The 13102-nt window shown below is 41.2% G+C and overlaps 1 protein-coding gene across 8 annotated transcripts in view; it reads right to left on the reverse strand.

The window, feature by feature from the left end:
* The window catches only part of AOPEP (aminopeptidase O (putative)), a 192976-nt gene that overhangs the window by 1955 nt on the left and 177919 nt on the right, over window positions 1-13102 (reverse strand). For all 8 annotated transcript variants that reach the window (XM_030511716.1, XM_030511717.1, XM_030511722.1 and 5 more), the window contains 2 exons: window positions 4423-4509; window positions 1647-1791 (listed from right to left, as the gene is read on the reverse strand). In XM_030511716.1, coding sequence (XP_030367576.1) covers window positions 1651-1791; window positions 4423-4509 — 228 coding nt within the window. In that variant the 3' untranslated portion in view covers window positions 1647-1650. The remainder of the gene's footprint in view (window positions 1-1646; window positions 1792-4422; window positions 4510-13102) is intronic.

Raw genomic sequence — 13102 nt, forward strand, 5'->3', positions numbered from 1 at the left:
TCTGCTGCTTTCCTGTGTTGTTTTCCTGTTTCACGGACAGGGAGGATTCCACGCTGTGCACGGACCAGGTAGTTACACCAAGTTTCCTACGAGGAGCTGTGGTTATGGCTGTGTGGTAATCCCTGGCAATGTGATTTTAATCTTAAGTCACAAATCATCATGCCAGGAACCCAAACAACCACAACATTAAAAGAAAGCTGTGCAGTCACACGAAGTGTTGTACTCGTAACAGTATCTTTAGATTTTATGTTACAGCTCACCATGCACTTCTAGTCTGACTGAAAGGCCAAATAGGCAATTCTAAACTATTGCTAACACGTATATCACCATATAATTTTCCTGTGCTAGATACTTACCACCAGAAGCTTGTACAAATTTTTATTTTTATTTTATTATTGAAGAAAATATCAAAGTTTCTAGTACATAGTACCAGAGCAAACTGCATCTCCATGTTTCTGGCCTTCAGAACACTTGAAGGCATCTACTAAACTAAAAATTATCGAAAATTTTCTCGGCAGGCACAATTCTTGTCGGTATAGCAGAACAAAATGGCTTTCATAAACAAACTTGCTTTCATGGTACCTATCATCTGCTATATTTCATATAAATAAAATAAACACCACAAATTCGAGTGTTCGCTACAAGTACTGCTACATGTACAGGCTTGAACACGAGAAAATTAACATTTCTGCTTGGTACCCATTAGAAATTGATGATTTTGATAATTCAGATGCCTAATTTTTGATACCATAAATCAACTGTAAAGTTATGTGAACAACCAAGGCAACCAGACTGTCAGATGGGTTATATCATTAAGCAAAAATCTGAGGTATGCTGTACTGGAAGAGACCTTCATACCAATCCTAGTTGGCTGTGTGTTAAACATGCATGTACAGACACTGTAAGCTTACCTCTGGTTACTCAAATAGACTGAGAAATGGAAAATATGTTTGCAAATTACCAGTTTATAGCCTGCAGCAATCTTTACTTCATGAACGTTTCCTGCAATTCTGCTTTTTCTCTGTTGATTCCTTCCCCCACTAATTTCAGATTATGTATGATAGTAAGCAGTTTTTCATGTTAAGGTTGCTCTTCTTACCTTGTAACCAATCTTCAAAGGCCTCACTACACTCAACACAAAAACATCTGAATTATCAATTTGTTCTCACATGATTCAGATTTGCTTCCCAGCACAAAGCTTCCTATGTCCATTGTTAGACTGTGCTGCCTATCAAGTCAACATGCAGCTTCATTAAACAGAAATGCTCCTTGCATAATCGCAATTTCTGTAAGCAGAGTTAAGAATACAGAATGGGAAACAACTGCAGGCGGGGCCTGGCCCTCTCTGGCCATTCGGACTTACAGTTGCCTCTTGTACAGTCCATTACAAAGTGTACAACAAAGCCATGCTCCATGCTCTCCAGCTAGGGTCTACAGGTATCTAACCCACTGCTACAGCAGATGGACTTAAAAAAAAAAAGAGGAAAAAAAAAGAAAAAAAGAAAAAAAAAGCAAGATAATTTTCACAAGAGTTATTTCTCAAGCTAAGCAGCCACAAGCTCTATGGTGTGCCAAAATTTACTATGTCTGCATATTATTCCTTCATGAGGCAAAGTCAGGGTGTTTAATTTAAAAAGAAAAATCACCTCTTCAGAACAACATCTCTGCCACCACTTTGGCTGAGGACGCATCCATATATTCTCGTGCTGCAGCAAAGCATTTACGTGCAAGTTCTTGTTGTTTTGCATCTTCATTCACCATTAATTCACCATAGAGATACACACCCATTGCCTGAAAGAGGAACACAACACACAGGCATCCTATCACCAGTAATAACTAGTTAGCTGGTTTTCATTCTACTGACCTTCTAGTACTCATTTAATTAAAAACAAAACAAAAAAGACAATCCAAAACACATAAAATAGCATATACTCTAGAATATCTACCCTTCTACCCCAAACAAGTAATTTTCTCTGGATCTCTTTAGCCTAAGGATGGTTGTCTATATGTTGTACTGAGTGTGTATGAACAGGATATTAATATAAGGGGTGTCTGCTATGTCGTGACAAGAAAATGCTTTCTCGCTCCATTTTCTTGCCACTTTTCAAGTTGAAATCTGTTTTCTTTTATCCACCACATCAAATATTTCCAAATGCCCCTTAAGAAAACAGCTTTGTCCTTCCTTTAAATGGATATATATTTTCTGTCCAACTGGGATTTTTACACACACACAAATAAAGAGGACATCAGCTGAAACAGTCCACTCTGAAATTCCCATTTGGCTGTAAATGGACATCAACTGAACTCGGTTGGCTCTGTGTTTCAGACTCTTCTCTTACGCCTGAGGTATGGCCTGAACATGCACAAATTCTGGTTTGGTAAGAAGGCAGGCTGTTCCTAAGCACTCATTCTGGACATCAAGAAAGATAATGGGGCAGCTGGGGGTGAGGTCTGGGCCCCTTTGATGGCAGGTAGCAAAGCACTGCCTAACTTCACAGCAGATTGCCTTTTGTTCTGATGATAGAACTGTTTTTTGCCTAATCACAGGAATTCAGTAAGTGTTAAGCTGCATTTACCAAAATAGGATTATACATGTGACAAAATACTAGCAGCTTAGCACACTGACTTTTACAGTTGTACTTACTGTTTGGACACTTGCCAAACAGGAAAAAATGGATAGCATTGAAAAAACAATTTTTAGTACTATTCCCCTCAATTTCTACCATGGCCGGTAATCCTTAGAAAACATTAGCTTCAGTAAGAAGGGAAGAAGTTTAGCAAAGACTGACATTGAAGGATAAAGTCCCAGAGTGGTAGAAACCTGCGAGATTCCTCACCAATCCTCTAAGTGTGTGTTGTGCCACCCAGAGACTTGAGAGCTCAGATTTCCAGGGTCTGCAGCTCCATCAGGCACACACAGAGCTTTGGAGCGAGACTCCAGTTGCTTTCATAGAGAATTTCAAAACGTGGGAGTTTTGTTGCAAACAGGAATTACCTTCTCTACCCAGTGTTAAGAACTTCCCCCCAAGCCTAAACATTAAAAAGCAGTAAACACACAGAGTTTCTGTAGACCTGAAAATAGTCACATTTGCATTTTTTCCCAGACTTCAGAAAAAGCCAAGTCTTTCACAATCAGTAAGGACACGCAAGTGCTCTGATTTGAGTTGTAGTCACTCCAAAAGCTGGCTGTGCCATAAACTGTACGCACTTCTGGAGTAAATAAATTAAATGAAAGATACTGAAGATTACATTAAAAAAAAGTTGCAAAAATTACGTCCCTGCACTGCAGAAAACATTAGTCTTTATTTGGCATAGTATCTGTTCCAAATATAATGCAAGTCAATATGTTTGGCTTTATGAACTCAAGGATTCCCCCTCCGCTACGGCTTCTGCTATGGTTATCCCCATCCTTCCATAAGATAAACATATGAACAATATACATAACTCCTTATTTTCAGAAAGAATGAAAGAATGTTGGTTTAAGCCTTTTTCATTCCACACACCCCCCCCCCCCCAAGAGAGCAAGCTTGCCAGGATATCTGGGGCCTGTTTATTGGCTGAGATATAAATAGGAAGAACTGGAAGAAAGAAAATGAGAGTCTGCAATAGTTTTATTGTGCTGTTGTGATAAAATGTATTTGCCTGACATCACAAAAACCTCATTGGCTGCAAATGGCTTGGTTTGTTGTCAACATAAAACGTAAAGACATTAATATCTTGCCCACGCTTTGACATATCTTGCAACATTTGCTATTTTTTACATACATTTTAAATATGTAACAGTCATCCTAGGCAGTGAATTTTAGAATTCATAGTGAGTAAAAACAAATAAAAGTGAAATAGAAAGAATAAGGCAGATGTCCAATTAGAACTGTAAGTTCCTAATGCCCTAAATAAAAAGCCATAGTAAAGACGCCACATGTAGCCAGCCTTTCAAGACCTTCAAAATCTTCTGGTAGCATTTCCCTAACCATGGAGAGGCTGCATTCTCTGGATATATATCATTGTGCTGTGCTTCTCCTGGACATAATCTTGAAAACTGAAGTCACCACAGCACTGACTTCTTTGCACCTAGCTCATACCTGTGCATTAACGTTCACAGCTATACTTACCCTTGTCATCCTGAAAAGGAACCAATGCTGAGAAGTATCTTCCTAGCATCATTGCTACATTACATAATATGGGAGGAGAGGAGGAAATATTCTCTATTACACCACTTACCAGAGGATTAGCATGCTTAGGAGGGGTTGAATAAACTTCCTTGAACTACAGTGTTTAAGGGGCAAAAGAGGCAAAATCTGAATACACATTTAAGTTTTTGACAAATTTAAGCAAGAAAGTATGTTTAAATCATCCTTTAGTTTCACACTAAGAGTGTCAAAAAGTGGATTATTTTGAAAGCGCTAATTAAATGTAACTGACCTGATCTTCTCTGAGAAATTTCTCAACATCTTCATATCCAGGCACATACTTGTGTTTAACAATAAGCTCACACCACCGATGCCGAACCTTTGGGAAGAAAAAAAATATTAGGAAAAAAACCCCAAACTGTATTGTATCTGTGTACGTGTTGATAAAGGATACATCCCTAATCAGTTTTATTTTGTCATCATTGTTGGGTTCAGGGTTTTTTGTGGGTTGTTTCCCCACAACCTCCAGCAGCCAGGCAGGTGCCTTTCAACACCGGTTGGTAAGGTGGGCAGAGCTGCAGTGCTCTGCATGTGCGAGCCCAGGCTTTGGAAACCCAGAACGCCTAATGACAAACTCCTGGTTGCAGTCACAGATCTGCAGCATCTTCACCTTCACTGTTTTCAGTCTTGATTTCTTTTCCCTTAAGTTAGGCTAGAGGGTGGTTTCTTTTATACTGATGGAAGGGGGGAGGGTGAGGAGATTAGCACTGGAAACATCTGGAAGAGACACATGATACAGCTGATAATTTCCCCTATGTAAGTGTATAGTCCAAGGGATAAAAGGGCTTAAGTATAATTCTGTACCAATATTAAATCCATGCTGAGATAAGAGTTAGATATAAAACCATGAAACAGGGAGCTTTCCGTTAAACAAAACACACTGGCAAAGATATGATGGCAACTAAGAAATTTTAAGCACCTTGCAAAGCACTTAAAATGCTGGGCTGTTCTACCAAATGCGCATTGACAAAACCAGTTATTAACATACAGTAATGAAAATTATGGAAATTTTCAAGCAAATCACGACTGAAAAACATTTTTATTTAAGTAGAGTGAACATTAATTACATGTGGGTGTTTTTTGTTGTTGTTGTCTTTAAATTTCTGACTTTGTTCTTATCCACTTTTGCGGCATAAGTGTCATCTTACTCTCCAGCAAGGCTTCCTCAGTTGTAAGCAGTGATCAGCCTAACATCTTATATTCTATTAGTGGCTCAGCACTGATTATAAAGGAAAACAGTTACGTGCAATAAAACTTCTCCACCCTCACAATCCTTCTGTTTCAGCCTTTGTTCTTACCATCTTTCAAAAGACAGGGCACCTAATAAAAACAACTTGTCACAGTAAAATCTTAGCAGTTCTAATATTTTGCAAAACCGAGCCCAAATTGTGCTCATGTGAAGTAACTGAACATGTACCTTTTTCTGAATGTTAGATTTACTGGTAACATCAAGAAGGGAAGCCAGAAAGGGAGGGAAGAATGTCACACTTAAGTATATTGTTGCTCTTGGAGATACAGTATTTGGAAATACTTTCCTTGTCCTAGTCCTTGCCAACTTTTCATCTCAGGAAGAAATTTCACAGACTTTATGTAATCAGATGTTAATCCTATTAGCATAATTAACAAGTCATAAATGCTCACAGGTCCTGAAGAGTCCTTTTTGGGTACCTGATGCCTCTTTCCAGCTGACCACTTCAATGAAACAGTTTTAACACTGCTTATGAATGAAATAAAATACTGAGGGGTTTTGTGGCTGTGTGGAGTTTGAACTCACAGCGTGTAAGATCCTGAACAGTTATAGTGCAATGGATGGTAGGGAATGAAAGCAGTCTCTTGAAGCTTTTTGCTGACAAAATAACAGCTGTTAAGATTCCTGCAAGTGGGAACCAGAACTGAATCTACAAAAGTAAATGGCTTTTCAAGATTCAGCTCACTTTGCTATAGATGCCCATATCCATAATGTAAACCTTCAAAACCCTGCCCAGCTGCTGCTTCTCCCTGGAGACACTAAACATTTCACCAGTAAATCTTCCCTGGCAATCCAGCTTTGTTACAGAGCATTTCCCGTAATACCGAGCAGCTTCATGCCAGGACCAAACCTTCAAGGCTCAAAAATTAAGCATATGCTTCTCTCGTCCATAGAGTGAGTTAACCAAACAGAATACAAGCACATTTAAAAGTTTGCATATCTTCATGTGATACACTTTATTCTGCACCTTCTGTCACATATTTAAAAAAAAAAAAAAAAAAAAAAGAAAATTCCTTATGTATTCTCTTAACATGTATGGGAAACGTAAGGAGAAAGAGACTGTGATCACTGCTCTTCTACATCTCATGGTCCAGCACTTAAAGCACTTATTCAGGAGGTGAACTGTCAGGTTCAGTTTCTACATCTGAAACTGTGCCTTGAGTGAGAAGATTTCATCAGCAGATCATAAAGTATTCTGGGGTGGGGCTCTCTTCAAACCTCCTGATGAAACTGGTTTTGCCCCTGCAGTTACTAAAATATTTACTGATACTAAAGCAAGAGGTGACAAGACTTTAGGGCCTAAACTTCCAAGTGCTTTTGACAAGAAGCAGGGACCAGGCTCGCATAGTGCACAAGCCAGCTAATCCCCATCATGCCTTTTCTGGTGCGACCGTATTAGCTGCAGGGAAAGCAGAAGAGAAGTTCTCCCTGTGAAGGCATTCATGTGGTCCTACTACCTCACACCTAATGTTGTGTATGTCTGCCTTACACTTGTATCATGGCCTGATCATCTGAATCCCAATGGCTCTGGAGAACACAGAACAATTAAGCTGTGTCTCTTCCCTTAATTGTTCCTTCCCCCATGGGGCTTCTCCTTTCAAATAGTTTAAAAGAAAAATATTTATTCACTGAGTGAGGCCTGGGACAGCACACGCTTTTCTTTCTTTCACTTTTTCCCCTTTCTTTCCCAGGGAAAGCACAAATCCTGGCAGGTTTCCAGACCTGACATGCTGGCATTTCTCCAGCTGGGGCAGGAGCAGCATGTCTGTTATCCTCGGATTACACATTTGCCTCCTGTTTTCCAAAATGCCCAGATGCTGCCGTGGCAAAGCAAGCTGCAGGAGAACCAACTGCTGCCAAAGCGCCTGAGAAACCAGGAGGACGGTCAGCCGCACCAGCTCTCCCTTGTCTCATATGGGACCCCAGTGGGCAAAGCACAGAAACCAAGGATGGCTCTGAGTGCAAGAGGGGGAAGGGGTGACCTGCACAATGCTGGCAATGAAATCTTCACTGCTACTTGGACTGAACATATATATTGGTTACTTTTCTGTCTCCCACATTCTGCATGCAGTGTGGCACTTAGATGGCCATGTAACACGAACTGCACCTGGACCAAATGCAGTCATTTCTCTGGTACACACACTATAAATAAGTAATTTTTCTAGTATAATCCATGCCCTCGGCTTACACCACAAACATGAGAATTTTATTCACATAGGGATGGAAAAAGAACCATCAGTTCCCAACGTCTCAGCCAGTGCTTAGAGCAAGAAAAGTAAAACAGACCGCACAGCTTCACAGCCTAATGAATGAGCCATGTGAACAGGCACTTTTAACAAACCAGTCTCAAAAGGAAATTCTGAAAACTAAGTAGGTTGTGGTAGGACTGAGCTAACCATACCGCATCCTGCATATGCTCCTCTTGGTTTTTCTGTTCCTCCCAGGAGCAAATATAGGAATTCATTAGTCCTCTCCCAGCTTTCTTTCTACACATTGCGCTGTGCTCTGCTGCACGGCTCGGAGATGCATGCCATATGTCTTTCTGGTTGGTTACACCATATACAACACAAACTGAACCTGAAAAGCAATTTACAGCAATCCTTCCTGTTACTGATGGCAGAAGGCACATACAACTTCATCTGGATCTGAAGCAACACCTGTAACCGTCCTCCCACCCACACACACACTTACTGGTTTGGCAGCTGCAGGGACCCACGTGCCAAACTGGGAAATGCAGTTTCTTCTCTCAGCCTCCAAGACTGGGCTGAAAGGTGACCTTCCAAGCCTGTGGCTGACACCCAGTAGTCCTGAGGATGGATGGGTTGATAGAAGTCTACTGGGAATTCGGGTTCCTTGTGGGTGGGTCCTCATCATCTGGAAATTGTTCTTCCCTCCTGCCCTGCTTTTACAGCTGGTGTGGATGTCTCCACTACTAGCTTTTTAAGCTAAATGAAGATTGCTTTGCAAGACACAGCCCATACTAGCAGTGCACTTCTGAGGCACTGTTCATTGGTAGGAGGACACTGAGACACCCACTGTCTTGGGTGCAACATTTGGAAACCACCTCTTGCATTTTCATAAATATTAACCGTATCGTAATCTTAGTACTGGCAAGCACTGAGGTGAAATGTCTTGAAGGGATGCTACTGCCAGATAGCAGAGAGTTCCAAATTCAGAAGCAGCAACTTACACAACTCCAGTGGTCTCATATTATCTTTTAGTTTCATTTTAAGAAAAATACACAATATAGCACAATAGTATTTGCAACTCAAACATTACCTGACTCTGGCAGTGCATGGAAGATGTTGAGAAACGAAGCTTATGTTGACTTAGTTTGTTCTCAGACAATGCAAGCTGTTGTGTGAAATTATTTAACTGAAATATAACATATACTAATAATCCAGCTCTAAGGCAGACCCTTTGTTTTAGCAACCTGGGTCAAGACCTTTTGAGAAATGGTGCTTGAAGCTAACTGACTAAACCCATCTAAGGCATCAAATATACAGCTTGACTTTCAAAAGAAAAGCTCTCAGTGACATACCAGAGCAACAATATTTTTAAACTATTTTGAACACATCTTAAAGTGGTAATCTTTTTCCTGACTGAGGTGATAAATTACTTTGCCTAGTCCATATTATTCTCCCCTTCCACACATGAACAATTAGACAAGCCTAAAACAAATATCCTCATAGAAAGTTTTATATTTTATACTGTAATGATCCAGCTTACTAATGTTCTCAATCATATGTATACAAGCAAAAAATAAATATTTTCCTTCTGAGGTCTACAAGTAAGATTTAGAAAGCAAGTAATTTAAACCATGCCTTTATTAAAGGGAGAAAAAAAGCTAGAGTTTACTAAGCCTCTGGTCTGCACAATGGGAGAGTAGCTTCAGGGAAAATGAGTATATTTTGCTGATAGCTGGATCCAATTTAAAAGGCGCCATAAGACAACAAATCTAAATCACTGAACAAAAGCAAATACTTAGGAGATCTTAGAAAATGGGGTAATTTGAAATACAGTAAGAGTTACTGTCCCATAAAATGGAACCTTTATTAAAGGCAGGAGGCATATGTGATCTTTATAAAACACAGGTTCAGACTCTACTGAAAAAAAATTATTTTTTAACAACTTGAATCTTAAATGTTAATTGAAGAGTCTGAGAGGCCAGACTCCAATCTAACTTGTAGAGGACAAGATACAGAGAAACTTTTTTAAATAACCAAGCTATGCTACTACAGATTAGTTTTAATTAGCAAGAAGGAAGCTGGTATCTCCAGAGCACCACAGTACTGTTCTGTTCCATCTGAAAGCATTTATCTCCAGCCTCTTCCTATCTACACATAAATTGGATTCACATATTACATCTTTTTCCTAGGTAATTAAAAAATAATGCCACTTGTTGCACGGAAATATTTGGACTAAACCCCAGGTTTTACAATTGCTTAACACGGAAGAATTGCAGTTCAAGAATTGCCAATTTTACAGTGCATTTAATGGTTTAATTTTTTCCCTCTGTCAAAGCTGAAATGGTTACTCTTTAATATACCAGTCAGGTTGCATCAGTGACTTTTCATTCTACATAGTCTGAATTTCAAATGGGCTTCCTGTCTTTTATGCCACAGTATGCAAATTTGGTTTCATGAACATCAGAGATGATCAGAGATGCTAAAGCAGCTCGGAAGGAGCAATGAAACAGCCAAATGTGTCACAACTGTGCAGACATAGTATCAGTTTGGCACACGCAAATAATGTACTCAATAGCCAAAAACCTACTGGATGCAAGCAGAATGGATTCATCATTCTGACAAGGATTCTGCAATTGTGATCATTATGTATGCCAAGAGTTTGCCAGGAGACTGAGCAAAGAAGCTGTCTAACAACTTAAATGAGCTTGTATTCTGGACCAAAACCTTCTAGAATTTTCATAGCCAAAGTTATCTCTCTGGCCTTATAGCACTCAGTCTGACAACACTGCATAGAGTCATAGAATGGTTAGAGTTGGAAAGGACCTTAAGATTTAGTTTTAAGCCTTAATTATGCTGGTTTTTATTTTGAATACCGGATGTATTGCTGTTCACTGGGTATAGAGGCAGCTGACTGAGTTCACTGAGCACCACCATGCTCTGCATTGGACATCACTGATTGTACAGACAGCCCTGTCCCAACTTCTGCCACCTCGGACAATCTCCTTTCCCCTGTGTGCATCCCACAGTGTGAGTATGTCAGCCCACTGACAATGCAGCAAAATGTAGCAGGGTCATTCAGGTAACCCTAAGGTAATAATGCTCTGGCCAACCAAAGTAATTTTTGTCAGGACCTAATTGTCGTTTTGAGGAGAACTATTTAGAGGTCTAAACACTTTAAAATCTGGAGTATGAATCAGCCCATTAAAAAGCAACTTAAAGTCTAATTTTAGTAGAATAACAGACTTCAGATTTTGGCAATATTGGTAGCAATACCCCACTTCCTGAACTAATTTTACTCCTTCTGATTTGTATTTCTGCACAGATCAAACAATTGCATACTACAAAGGGTGCTGGCAACAGAGGAAAAGGACTTGCAAGCCCTGTCCCTCCTTCCTCCACTCAACAACATGGAGTGCTGTGTCTGGGTAGAGCTCATGCAGCAACTGCTTTCATTTAGTAACAGAAAAGAGAAGTGTCGTATAATAAAACTTTTAAAAAAACAAATCCTGTTGTATGGTCAATGGCAGACTGTGGGACAAATGGCAGCATTTGAATCTGTAACTGCGTAAGTGTGACAGGAGATCAGGCAGCATGCTCCCATAGCTGTGCAAGCCTCAAGACGCAACAGGTGCAGGCTTAAGCCTTCTCACCTTCTTATGTGTGATTTATGGGCATGTATTTGTTTCCCATGCTTTACCTCCCCTCCAACTGTATGCTCCTGTTTTAGCATTCACACAGTTCTAAGTAATGCAGTGTAGTACCACAGCCTTGCTTAAGAGCAACCTTATCAGATCCCTCTTCTCCAGCTACCACAGACCATAAACACAACTCCACTTCCACCTCCAAATAAAACATGTGCTTCTCCACAGCCAGCATGGAGGATCTTTTGGGCATAAGCATACAGAAGCCCAGGAATCACTGAACATGCTGCTTAGGAATGTCCAAGCAGAACAGAGGCCATCCCTGCTGCTGTGATCAGAAAGGCATAGCAACCAAAGGGCAGCATGTCAGAACAAGATTCACTGCTGGCCATGAAGCACACGTTGAGGACTTGTTTTGGAAAAGACAAATGTCCTTTTTTCCCCATCTCAGGTTCACAAACAAAGAGGTCCCAATTAAAGACCAGACACCTCTCCCTATGCGGGCCTCATCTCTGATCAGTGACATCTGCATTGGTAGACGAAAATTTTCCAGAAGTCAGAAAAAACAAAAGACTAAGAAGCCATGTCTAATCCTTCTTCAAAGGTGGCACAGGCAGTGCCTCTCTTCTGGTGTCAAAGCTGTCACTGTGAATAAGTGACTCAGTTAGGATGCCCAATTCTGTAATCTCAATGCTCCTCAACCTGCCCTTCCTCCCTCTATCTAACAGGAGACACAGGCATACAACAGGATTTGGCCTCCAGTTTTCATTCTTCTTTTACAGTGGACCACAAAGCGATGATAGGACAGTGCCCCACAGCACGGCTAGATGAGAAGGGGGCCACGAGCACCAAGGTAGTGTGACAACTTCGTTGTGCATGTGAGGTAAGGAAATGTTTAACAAAGCATGTGAACTCACTCAATTTGGAAAACAAAGATTTTTAAAAATAAGCCTTAATTAAAAACATAAATACAGTACTTATTATACTGGAACCAAATGCTTCTCCTTCCCCCTGTTTTTCCACTTTTGCCTGTTCAGCAGGCCGGAGCATTACTGCCATTCACAGCTTGCAGCAAGATGGAGATGGCAGAAAAGATGTCATAGGCTGTCTTTTTAACAATTTCACTGGAGACGCGTGCTGAGCTTTGCTTTGCTGTGGTGCTGCTGGTGCCCAGGAGCAGGGCTGCCTTCCGGCTGGTGGCAGAAGAAAGCTATGGGTGTGCCACAAATCTCCCTGCGCCGCTGGCACTAGGAGACGTGCTGGTGTTTCAGCAGGATTCTGTGCCAGAGCAGGGTGAGTCCCTGCGGTGCTAGCCCTGAGCCTGCGCCTTGACGCTGACATGACTCGTGCCTTCCTGTCCCCGCTGAGGGCTGCGGGGTGCTCCCAGGGCTTTGCTCCCGCCCTCCCTCCAATCCCTGCTTGTCCCTTCTCCCGGCTGTGTGCCCTGGTGAGGATGGCTGCACGGCGAGCAAGGACAGGGATTTGGGAGATCCTGTGCCTCCGAGGCAGTGGAGGGAAGACCAGGTCCCAGCCCCAGGTACAACCAACCTCACACTGCAGCCCATACCATTAAGTACTGCAGGAATAAGCCCCATACATTCCACAAGGTAAGGCTGGCTTGAGCATAAATATACATCCCAGCTGACACCTTATCCAAAATGCATCACCACAACTGCCTCTCCATCCCACGTACAACCCCACCCACATTCTCTGACACCCTACTAAAATGCCTACCTACAATACTGGCTAGTATCTCTGGTATCACCATAGGGGTTTTTTTATATCAACATCGCAAGTGATTCAAACACTTCCCATCGCCAGTGTCTCTCCTGG

This window comes from Strigops habroptila, chromosome Z, assembly GCF_004027225.2.
Source record: "Strigops habroptila isolate Jane chromosome Z, bStrHab1.2.pri, whole genome shotgun sequence".
In the NCBI taxonomy this organism is placed as follows: Eukaryota; Metazoa; Chordata; class Aves; order Psittaciformes; family Psittacidae; genus Strigops; species Strigops habroptila.